This window comes from Chiloscyllium plagiosum, chromosome 5 (genome assembly GCF_004010195.1).
Source record: "Chiloscyllium plagiosum isolate BGI_BamShark_2017 chromosome 5, ASM401019v2, whole genome shotgun sequence".
NCBI classification, from domain to species: domain Eukaryota; kingdom Metazoa; phylum Chordata; class Chondrichthyes; order Orectolobiformes; family Hemiscylliidae; genus Chiloscyllium; species Chiloscyllium plagiosum.
Window position 1 is genome coordinate 90,515,737 of NC_057714.1, and position 12,358 is coordinate 90,528,094.

The 12,358-nt window shown below is 41.6% G+C and overlaps 1 protein-coding gene across 7 annotated transcripts in view; it reads right to left on the bottom strand.

The window, feature by feature from the left end:
* Positions 1 to 12,358, bottom strand: part of LOC122550085 (partitioning defective 3 homolog) — an 843,398-nt gene that overhangs the window by 253,889 nt on the left and 577,151 nt on the right. For all 7 annotated transcript variants that reach the window (XM_043690628.1, XM_043690629.1, XM_043690626.1 and 4 more), the window contains exon 15: positions 8,492 to 8,642. In XM_043690628.1, coding sequence (XP_043546563.1) covers positions 8,492 to 8,642 — 151 coding nt within the window. The remainder of the gene's footprint in view (positions 1 to 8,491; positions 8,643 to 12,358) is intronic.

Below are 12,358 nucleotides of genomic sequence, written 5' to 3' on the forward strand. Positions count from 1 at the left end.
TGTCCCCTCCTTTCTGCTTTTAGCTCTCTCTTCAGGTCCTTCCTGGCTACCCTATAACTCTCAATCGCCCCAATTGAACCTTCACGTCTCATCTTGAGATAGGCCGCCCTCTTCCATTTAACAAGGGATTCCAATTCCTTATTAAACCACGGCTCCCTCGCACGACCCTTTCCTTCCTGCCTGACAGGTACATAATTATCAAGGACACTCAATAGTTGCCCCTTGGACAAGTTCCACATATCATTTACACTCTTGCCTTGTAGTCTACTTTTCCAAGCCACACATCCTAAGTCATGCCTCACCGCATCATAATTTCCCTGGCCCCAGCTATAACTCTTGCCCTGTAGTGCACACTTATCTCTCTCCATCACTAGAGTAAAAGTCACCGAATTGTGGTCACTGTCCCCAAAGTGCTCACCTACCTCTAATTCTAACACCTGGCCTGGTTCGTTACCCAGAACCAAATCCAGTATGGCCTCATCTCTTGTTGGCCTATCTACATATTGTGTCAGGAAACCCTCCTGCACACATTGGAGAAACACTGACCCATCTAACGAACTTGAGCTATAGCTTTCCCAATCAATATCAGGAAAGTTAAAGGCCCCCATAACAACCACTCTATTACTTTCACTCTTCTCTTGAATCATCCTCACAATCGTTTCTTCTACGTTTCTAGGACTATTAGGAGGCCTGTAAAAATCTCCTAACAGGGTGAGCTCACCTTTCCTATTCCTAACCTCAGCCCAAACTACCTCAGATGGCGAGTCTTCATCCATCGTCCTTTCCACAGCTGTAATACTATCTTTGACAAGCAATACCACACTTCCCCCTCTTTTACCTCCACCTCTGACCCTACTAAAACATTTAAACCCTGGGACCTGCAACAGCCAATCCTGACCCTGTTCTACCCCCTTTCCACAGCTGTAATACTATCTTTGACAAGCAATACCACACTTCCCCCTCTTTTACCTCCACCTCTGACCCTACTAAAACATTTAAACCCTGGGACCTGCAACAGCCAATCCTGACCCTGTTCTACCCATGTCTCCGTAATAGCCACAACATCGAAGTCCCAGGTACCAACCCACGCTGCACATAGGTGTTCTGCAAAACAGTTACCTAGTCTACGCTTCGTTTCCCCAATGTAGAGGAGACCAAACTGTGAGCAGTGAATGCAGTAGCGTAGATTGTGTGAAGTGCAGGTAAAGCGCTGCTTCACCTGGATGGTCTGGTTGGCCCTTGGATACTGAGGAGGGAGTTGGTAAATAGGCAGGTGTGACACCTTCGGCAGTTGTAGGAGATGGCGCCGTCGGGTAGTGTGTATGTGTCTGTCTGTCTCTCTCTCTCTCTGTTTTTTTTTGGGTGGGGAGACTGTTGGGAGTTAAGGAAGAGTACACCAGGGTGTCCTGGAGGAAATGGTCCCTGCGGAAGGCAGACAAGAGTGGGGAGGGTATTATGTGTCTAGTTGTCACACCTCGCTTGAGGTAGCGGAAATGGTGGCTGATGATCTTCTAGATGTGGATGCTGGTGGGATGGTAGGCAAGGACAAGCGGAACGCTGTTGTGGGAGGAAAGAGAGGGGGCGAGGGTGGAAGTGTGGGAAGTGGGTCGGATGCAGTTGAGGACCCTGTTGTCAAAGGTGCTGGGGAATCCTCAGTTGAGGAAGATGATTGACATTTTGAACAGAGAAAATTTACAGCCCAGCAACAGGCCCTTCGGCCCTCCAAGCCTGAGCAAATCCAAATCCACTGTCTAAACCTATTGCCTAACCCCGAAGGATCTGTATCCCTCTGCTCCCCAAATGAATCCATCGTCCTGCCTCTACTCAACTGAACAAAATGTGAGGAGTTAACAGAGAAGTTGTTGAGGGCGAGGACCAAGGGGAGGGTGATGGTGGTGAGTTGGGACTGTTCAGGCCTTTGCTTCAGAAAGAAGCAAAGAGTCCCGAGACTATCCTGGTGGGGGACGGATGTGTAAAGGGATTGCACATACATGGTAAAGAGGCGGTGGCTGGAGCCTACAAACTGGAAATTCCGAAACTGGTGTAAAGCATCAGAGGAATCACAGATGGGCATGGGCAGGGACTGCAGAAGGGGAGAAAAGACTCAGTCAAGTTAAGAAGAGAGGAGTTCTGTTTGACAGGGGTAGGTTGAAACAATAAGTCTGCCTGGGTAATTCTGTTCGTCAACTTTCTGAAGGAGATAAAGGCAGGCTGTGCGGGGCTGGGTGGACTATCAGCTTCTGTGGGGGAGGAGGGGAGCACTCGATGAAATAAGGTCAGTGACTGTAGTTAATACAATGGTTTGATGTGCCATGGAGGGCTCATGGTCCAGGGCAAGTTAGGAGGTGATATCTGAAAGCTGGCACTCAGTCTCTGCAATGCAGAGGTCGGTATGCCAGACTACTACAGCACCACCCTTTTCGACAGGCGTAATAACAAAGTCAAGGTTGGATGTAAGCACATGGAGTGAAGTAGGCTCGGAGGGAGATAGGTTGGATTGGGTGAGGGGACAGAGAAATGGAGGCAACCAACGTCATGTTGACAGTTCTGGATGAATAGATTGAGTACAGGTAAAAGGCCAAAGGGAGGGGTCCAGGTGGAGGGAGTGTATTGGAACTGGGCAAAGGGGTTGGTGGGAGGGGGAAGAGGATTCTTGTCCAAAGAAATGGGCACAGAGGCAAAGATTTTAGAAGAAGAGTCTGACGTCATGTGGGATGCAGAGGGATAAAACTGAGAGCTTTGCTGAATACAGAATATTCAGCATTGGAGAGTGAGCTGTTAGCCACTAACAGTGTCCATTGACAGCTATTCACCCTCCCAGCCAGATCATTATTGATTCTTTTGTCTGTCCAACTGTTTTTCCCTCCCTTTGGGCTCTATCCCCACCTATCGTTTACTCCTCACTCCCTGCCTCCATCCTGTCATCTGCATATAATTCTGCACGAGGAATTCCTCATGAAGGGCTTATGCCCAAAACATTGATTCTCCTGCTCCTCGGAAACTGCCTGACCTGCTGTGCTTTTCCAATACCACACTTTTCGACTCTGACTCTCCAGCACCTGCAGTCCTCACTTTCCCTAGAATTTACTAGGTTAAGGGCTGATTTGATCAAAAGCTCCAAGATACTGACAGGAAGCAAGGGCAATAAATAATATTCATTGGTTACAGATTCTAGAACAAAGGGGAATAGTCTAAGAATTAGGGCCAGATCATTCAGGAGGGGGGTTAGGAAGTACTTCACACACAAAAGGTAGTAGAGGTTTGGAACTCTCTTCTATAAATGGCAGTTGATACTAGATGCATTGCTAATTTTAAATCTGAGATGGATAAAGCTTTGTTAAGCTGAGGTAACAAGCGATATGGGCCATAGGCAGGTATATGGAGATAAGCTACAGATCAGTCATGAATAGTGGAACAGACTTGAGGGGCTCACTGGTTTATTCCTGTTCCAATCCTACTACGTAATACATCATTCCTTTAAGTTATAGTTACAGTAGAAACCACCCAGCCTCTCTTTGACCATTCCTGATGACAGAGAATTGGAATAAATGGAGATAGGGTGAAAACTAAATTATTAAACATTGCAGAAAGCACAAATGGGAATGGATAGTTCAAGTAATAGAGGGCACACAAACTGAACACTAAAGGAGACTGACATAGTGCTCTACAGAGAGCTGGAAAGGATGAAGTGGGCTGAATGGTCACTGTGCTACTGACTATATGGTTTTCCTAGTCCTTAAACTCCCTCCCCTGGACTGTGTACTTTGAACTCTGACCTTTTGCTTCCTTCACTCCCACTGACAATTACACGGTTAGCCTGTTTAGGCCTCAACCAGTGCAATTCCTTTCCTAAAACCCTCTATCACTCCATCACTTCCTCCTCTTTCAAATCTATTCATCTGTGACCAAGCATTCGTGAACCACTCTTGGTGGTTACCAACTGATTACCCCAATAGCATGCAACAGGGATCAACAAATTGAGCCCACTTAAGGTTTCTGAGACCAACAAATCCCTTATTTATTATATGGAAGGATACTGGGTGAAAGAATTTGGACCAACTGCAAGCCCCTTCTGACTAAGTCCGAATTCATGAAAGCTATCCAGAATAAATATTCAAGGATTGGGGCAAAGAAAGATGACCAAAAAAAATCACAGAATTCCTACAGTGGCGAAGCAGGCTATTCGGCCCATTAAATCCACCTCAACTCTCTGAACTGCATCCCACCCAGACCCAGACCCCTAACCTCTCCCTCCAATCTGTATTTCCCATGGCTTACCCACACAGCCTGCACATCTCTGGACAACTAATTCAAAAAGAGACAGGTTCTACATTGATAATGAAATATCAATGTGAAACTTTCCTGTAAATATACTGATTACAGATGAAGTGTGAGTCACTTTCTTTTTTATTGCTGCTGTAGCTAGAACAATTTATCCACCTGTCAGTTTCACACAGTTTATGCAAAGGTTTATCTATGGAAATGGAAACTGTCTTAGTAAATTAATAAAGAAAGCAACTGTGCAATGCAGCACAACACCAACATTTCCTTTCTCAGTGTCAGTTTAAAAAAAATCATTTATTGTGAGCCGTTTGCAGTGCAATGAAAAAAGAAATAATTTAGACCAGAGGGAACAAGGTTAAATTAGCTGTAGGGGAAACTATTTTTGAGTTGAAGAGTAAAAGAGCAAACAATACTAAATGTCAGTATTCTATTCCACCTTCACATGAGTAGCATCTTCTGGAAATACAAGACCAAGCAGAACAGGGAAAAGCTGTGCCAATTTTGTACATTTTTTAAAGAAGAACTGAAAAGCATACTCAGCAGACTGATTTGTACCCTTGACGAAAGCAAAAGCAACAGATGGACAGATGTTCATGAAAAAAAAGTGAAGCTTAACAAGAGTTATGAATACATACAGACTTCTTCTGTGCCTGAAAACATATTACCCAATAAAAGAGATGTGCATCTATATAGTACCTTTCATAACCACTGGATGTCTTCAAGTCCCGTACAACCAATTAAGTATCTTTGTTGTGCAGTTCCTTTTGAACTGCAGCAAATGCAGTAGCAAGATGGCACACAGCAAATTCCCACGAATAGCAATGCTACAATGATCATCTTTTTCATAATGTTTACTCAGAAATAAATACTGAGCAGGTCAGGATAACTCCCCGCTGAAATAGTGCCACAGTACCTTTTACACCCGCCGAGGAAGGTAAATCGGGGCTTGGTCTAAAGTTTAACCTGAAAGACGGCACCTCCAATGATGCTGCACTTCCTCAGTACTGCAGGCAATGGCAGTCTTGATTTATGCGCACAAGACCTGGAATGGGTCTAAAAACTACAGCCTTTTGATTAAGAGGCAATGTTCCCAACTAAGTCATCCCTTCCAACTGCTAATGCCTACAATTTCAGAAACACTGGGATTCTTATCTATAGCAGAATTTCCAGTGTGCACAGCAGAACTAGATAATTGCTCATCAGAGTCACATCCAAAGGGCATGAATACAATGCAAAAGGAAAGAAAGTACCCAAAAAGCAATGAAAGGAAGGAACATACACATGGATGAATCAAGACAAGAACTGAGAAATGCAAGAGTTAATTATTTGTCTTGGTTATAATCTGGTCAGTATTTGGAATGAAAGCTATTTTGACTTTATACATCAATAACCGCTCAATAGAGATTAGGGATAGAACTTCCCCAACTTAAATTTGGCCAAACACCAGAACCATTTGCAGGCCAAGTATTTGGGTGGCATGTTGGCTCAGTGGTTAGCACTGCTGCCTCACGGCGCAAGGGACCCGGGTTCAATTCCTGCCTCGGGCGACTGTCTGTGTGGAGTTTGCACATTCTCCCCATGTCTGCATCGGTTTCCTCCGGGTGCTCCAGTTAGGTGAAGTGGCCGTGCTAAATTGCCCATAGTGTTCAGGGTTGTGTAGGTTAGGTGCATTAGTCAGGGGTAAATGTAGAGTAATAGGGTAAGGGAATGGGTCTGGGTGGGATACTCTTCAGAGGGTCAGTGTGGACTTGTTGGGTCAAACGGCCTGTTTCTACACTGTAGGGATTCTATGATTTGAATGGCGACGGAATGGCCTTTGCCAACTGAGTGAAATTAATTAACATCCTGCCTCTGGATTCACTGGCCAATTGGGACAGGTGGGTGGGATGATGTGTTGAATCTGACTTCTCCAGTATTCTCCTGAACAGCACTCCCGAGAACATTTCACCAAGCACTGTTTCTAGGCTGACACTCCAAAGTAGTATCATTGGATTATTGGAGGTGATGTCTTGCAACAGGTCTTATCCCCTGTAATCAGGCCAATATCTATTTCCATAACTAATATTTTGTAAAATAAAGCGATGAACATTTTAGTCCATTGTCGTCTGTGGGACCTTACTGCATGGTGATTGTCTGTGATGTTTTCTATAAAGGCAACACTTTAAAAAATTATATGATTGGCTGTAAAGTCGTTTGGTACATTTTGAAGAAATAAAAGGCACTACATAAATGTAAGTTTCTATTTGAGTAAAACCACCAAAAACCACCATGATTTCTCCATGTTTCATATACAGTAGAACCTTGATTATTTGGCGTTCGATTATCCGAATTTCGGATTATTGGCAAGAATGCAAGGCCCCGATGCTTAGCAAAACTATGTTATCAGAACATTTGATTATCCAAGCAAAATACTCCCCACCCATGTCGTTCAGATAATCAAAGTTCTTCTGTATTATGTTGCATTACTGAGCCACACAAATCCAGGAATATGTATTTGTAATCCCAGAACAATGCCAAGTCAGCACAGCTAATTGACTTCAGGTTTAAAGGAAATGAAAATTAAAAGTAAAAAATGAAAAACAAATCTGAGCAAATAGAAAACTCATAGATCATAAAACCACAGAATCCCTACAGTGTGGAAGCTGGCCATTTGGCCCATAGCGTCACTGATCCTCTGAAGCACTTCCTATCCAGACGCACCCCCCACCCTATCCCTGTAACCCTGCATTTCCCATGGTTGATCCACCTAGTCTGCACATCCCTGGACACTATGGAAAATTTAGCATAGCCAATCTACCTCATGTGTACATCTTTGGATGACTGAAAATAAACAGTCTTGGAAAGTTAGAATGCAGATGTCTCCTCTTTTGAAAGTAATAGATCGGTTAAGCAAGTAGCTTGCCAAAGTGAATTTTTAAATTCACTCCTTCACAGTATGACAGCAGTGTCGATCACATTTTTAAGAGTCTGGAGTCACATGTAGGCCAGATAGGCTGAGGATGGCAGTTTGTTTCCGTAAAGGACATTAGTGAACTAGATGGTTTTTCCGACAATCAACAATGGATTCATCATCAGTAGATTCTTAATTCGTTTTTTCTTAATTGAATTAAAATTCCACCATCTTTTGCTGCCGGGATTCAAACTCTTGTCCCGAGAATATTACCTGGGTCTCTAGCTTTTTTTTATTCATTCATAAGATGAGGGTGTCACTGGCTAGACCTGCATTTAATGCCCATCACTAACTGTTCAGAGGAAAGTTGAGAGTCAACCACTTTGCTTTGGGTCCGGAGTCACATGTAGGCCAAATCAGGTAAAGATGGCAGTTTCCTTTCTTAAAAGACATTAGTGAACCAGGTGGGTTTTTTCTCCAACAATCAACAATGGTTTCATAGTCATCATTAGACTCTTAATTTCAGGGTAATAGTCTAACGATTATACCGCTAGGCTGCCACTTTCCCAAATCAGAGTAATCAGGTTCAAAAAGCAATTTTACAATAATAAAAATACCAGCCCCAGAAGTTACCGACAGACGAACTATTACATAGATGATCGGTTTCTCAATTAATGTGACAGAAGTCTTAAATAGTCGTCACACAAAATGTGTGATCAGATGGGATCCTACAATTCTCCACTGAAGTTTTATATACTTTGTTCATAATTAAGTTGAAATGAGATTCAAAGTAATGGTAAATATTCTGTAGATCATCCTAGAATAATGGTTTGATAGATGAACCAATCTAATAATAAGATGTGCAGTATTTTTTGCCAAACCAGATGGGTAAATGGACTTACGAAGACATTTTTATGGAAATGGGATTGGTTATTCAAAAGAACTAAATAGCAATTACTGATTTCCAAACACTGACCTATAACTTGGATAGTCACGGACAAAGGTAAACTTTTATTAAGTGCTGCTTTAAGAATTTCTAACTGTCTCAGAGGAAGTGCTAGTAATCTCAGTAATCATTAAGTCCCATAATAAGTGTAGTGTCAATCTGAATAAAAGTACTGAACATTGAGAGCTTTTATCCTTATTTTCGTTTTTACAAAAACTCCAAAAGCAAATATCACAAAAAATATGCAATCGGCATATTTGGCAAAGGAAAGCAGATAAGCTTTAAACAGTCCTGTATCTGTGAAACAAAATATAGCAATCTGTCAGACTCTATGAAGAAAAATTGGTCCATCAGATGGCTACTTGACTCACCCATCAATCTGTTAAAACCAATATTCCTAGTGGGTGACTCATCCAATCCCTCGATTCCACTATAAAGTGAATGTGAAATCCTTCGTTCTCTGTCGTCCATCACAGCATCAATAGGCAGCTCAGGCCCAGAGGGGCTGCCAGGTGTCTCGAGCTGGGGAGAAAGTGAAAATCTACATTGAAAGACTATTTAGCAGCATGGGGGAATACAACTAGTTGCCCTGAGCTTTCATCTGACTGGGTACCCAATGAATTAGAACTCCTCACCAACATTCAAAATAATTTGCTATGACAGTCATGCTTAATGACAGACTTTCTATGCACTTTGCACAATACCTCCCATGATGCCATAACAGGCTTCAACATTCCTGGAAAAGGCTGATCTTCAGTTGTTTCGCACACATTTTTTTAAAAAACGAAAACCCATCTCGAAAGTTGTAAAATGCACAATCGATTGCATTTCTTTTTGCTTTCAGAAATAAGAAAACTTCAGTTGCTAATGATGAGAGAGAATTTGCAGTCAGAAGCTGATTTTACTTTTCTCACTCCCCCTCTCCAATCAAGTTATAAGACTTCTCAAATTCTCTGTTTGGTTCTGATTTAACTAGTTCTGACATTTAATTATTTCTAAATTATCGAAACGTGTTAATTAAATTAATCCATACAACCTTCAGCAGACTATCAATACTGCTTGATTTGAAGTCAAGTTTTATGAGAAATGATAAGCCAATGTTTCCAGTAAGATGCCCTCCATTCAATTTGTACATCTAATTATCACAAGAGGATTGGGTGCAGTGGATTACACTCAAGCTGTTCATATCTGGGATTTCAGTTGAAATCCAGCAGAATCAAGGCAATGAGTCTCTTTGGCTTGTTACAGCCCCAGGTGAGTTAAGTTTGGGCAAATCTCATCACACTTCCAAGTGGATCCACAGCTCACAATTGCCATTGAGTGAGTAAAACTAGCAATTTGGTCTCAGGGTAGTTGATGTGGCAAGAAGAAAATGTCACAAAATGTATACTCTCAGGGTAAACCAAAGCACAATACAAAAGCATAGCAGAGGGTAGTTTAGCACAGGGATGCATCTGAACCAAGTGTACCTGACTTCTAAATACTTGGTGAAATCCCCAATTGCCTGGAATACCCTGTACCACATTTACAATACCAGAATCTCTCATCTCAATGCTCAAACATTCATAAAATGTAATATTTACAGTTCATGTATGTACAATGGATAACTGTCAACAATGAGGAACAAACTAGAACACTCTGAGCTGACAAATAACATGAATGATTCAGTAAGGTCTGTCCTTTCACAAAAGAAAATCTGCTTTCAGAGGGTTAGCATTCCTTAACTTCAGAAACAAGATTTTTGCCATTCCTCTATGGCTGGTGCAAATCTCTTGTGAGCATGTATAGACCAATTTATGATGAGCCTCTGCCATGATGGTCATGATGTAGAATATGTGGCTGCAACAATTTCATTGAGGAATTGAAAAACTTTAAAAATAGATTGCTTTTGATACCAACAACTATCATTGAATTAGTCCTATAGTCATAGAGATGTACAGCATGCAAACAGACACTTCAGTCCAAGCTGACCAGAGATCCTAAATTAACCAAGTCCCAATGGCCAGCATTTGGCCCATATCCCTCCAAACCCTTCCTATTCATATACCCATCCAGATGTCTTTTAAATGTTGCAATTGTACCATCCTCCACCACTTCCTTTGGCAGCTCATTCCATACACGCACCACACTTTGCATGAAAAAGTTTCCTCTTAGGTCCCTTTTAAATCTTACCCCTCTCACCTTAAACCTACATCCTCTCTTTCTGGGCTCCCATCCCAAGGAAAAGACCTTGTCTATTTACCTATGTTGGGCAATAACCTGAAGGTTTCCAAACAAATTATTTGCAGAGTATTTGATTCAGAAACTGACAAAAATACATTTGATATTTAGCAGCTTGGTAATGGAGAATGTGCCTGATCTGGGTCCTCAGTTACTGAAGTAGAAGATGTGGTTCTAATAACTTGAAAATAACTTGAATGCATTTCCAATGATCAGTTAAAAATAACTGTCTTATAAAGAGACATTTGGCATGCATTCAATGTGATATGGGAAAGAGTAATGACACCAAATACAAAGGCTTTAATATTTTCAAAGCAAAATCCCAAGTTGGAATCAACTGGTGACTCATTCATATAACACTGAAATTATATCATTATTGTTAAAATAAGGAAGGCCTAAGATTTCCAGATGTCCTTAGGTTTGTTGCATTTTCAGCTTAAAAATAGAAGGGTAGTTATTTAGTCAGAATAACCTTAAAGAGTAATTCACCTTCTACATTGGAAAGGTACTTTTCCTGTCAAGATACAATGCAATTGATTGCTCAATCAAGAAGAAACATCAACTAATAAAATACAAACCAACAGGCACATGGGTTATTAGAGACCTCTTGGAAGTGAAACAGGATGGTTCTTGCCCTGGCAACTACACAGAGAAAGTAGGTAAGGTCCTGAATGAGTACTTGATATTAGCATTTCACCAAGGAGAAGGACATGGATGATGGTAAGATTGAGGAGGGTATGTATATATTCTAGGACACGTCGATACTAAGGAGGGTGTTGGGTGTCCTGAAAAATGTTAAGGTAGCTAAGACCCCATGGCCTGGTATGATCTATTGTAGGACACTGAGCTAGGCAAGGAAGGAGAATGCTGGGTCTTTGACAAAGATTTTTGTATCCTTTTTAGCCACAGCTGAAGTCCCAAAGAACTGGAGAATAGCCAACTTTTTTTTTTAAGGGCAAGAGAGATGATCCAGGAAATTATATGCCGGTGAGCCTTACATCAATTGTAGGGAAATTGTGAGAGAAGATTCTGAGGGACAGAATTTACTCACAACCGGAAAAGAATGTATTTATCAGGGATAGTCAGCATGGATGCATGGGGGATGTCTTGTCTCAAACTTGACTGAGTCTTTGAGGTAGTAACAAAGAGATGAGTGATGAGAATAGGGATAAAGGATGTTGTCTACATGGACTTTATCAAAGCATTTAAAAGGTCCCTTACAGTAGAAGATCAAGTCACCCGGAATCCATATGACTTGGTAAGTTGGATACAAAACTAGCTTGGTCATAGAAAATATGGGTGGTTGTGGAGGGGTATTCTTCTGACTGGAGGTCTGTGACCAATGTTGGGATCTCTGATGTTTATATGAAATATATAAAAATAAACAATTTTGATGAAAACATCTGATTAGTAAATTCGCAGATGACACTACAATCAATAGAGCTGTGGATAGTGAGGAAGGTTGTCTAAGGATGCAACAGGATATAAATCAATGGCAAAGTTGTGTGGAGAAATTGCAATTGGAGTTTAAGCTGGACAAGTGTGAGGTGAAGCATTTTGGGAGTTCAGATGCAAGAGAAAAGCATATGGTTAATGATAGGACCTTTTGGAACAGAGGGATTTTGGGGTGCAATTCCATACCTCCCTCAAAGTGGCAACACAAGTGGATCAAATTGTAAAGTAGGTTTACCAAATGCTTTGTTATATCAGTCAAAGCATTGAGTATAAAGTTTACAGCTGTGTAGAACTTTAGCTAGGCCATATTTGGTGTGCAGTTCTGGGCACAACATGAAAGGAAGGATGTGGAGATTGGCTAAAGGGTGCAGAAGAGGTTTACTGTGATGTTGCCTGGAATAGAGTGTATTAGCTATAACGAGAGATTAAACAAATTTGGGACTATTTTCACTAGAGCATCAGAGACTCAGGGGCGATCTGATGGAAGCATATAAAATTGAGAAACCGAGATAGAGGGAACAGTCAGAATCTTTTCCTCAGGGTGAAAATGTCAAAAACTAGGA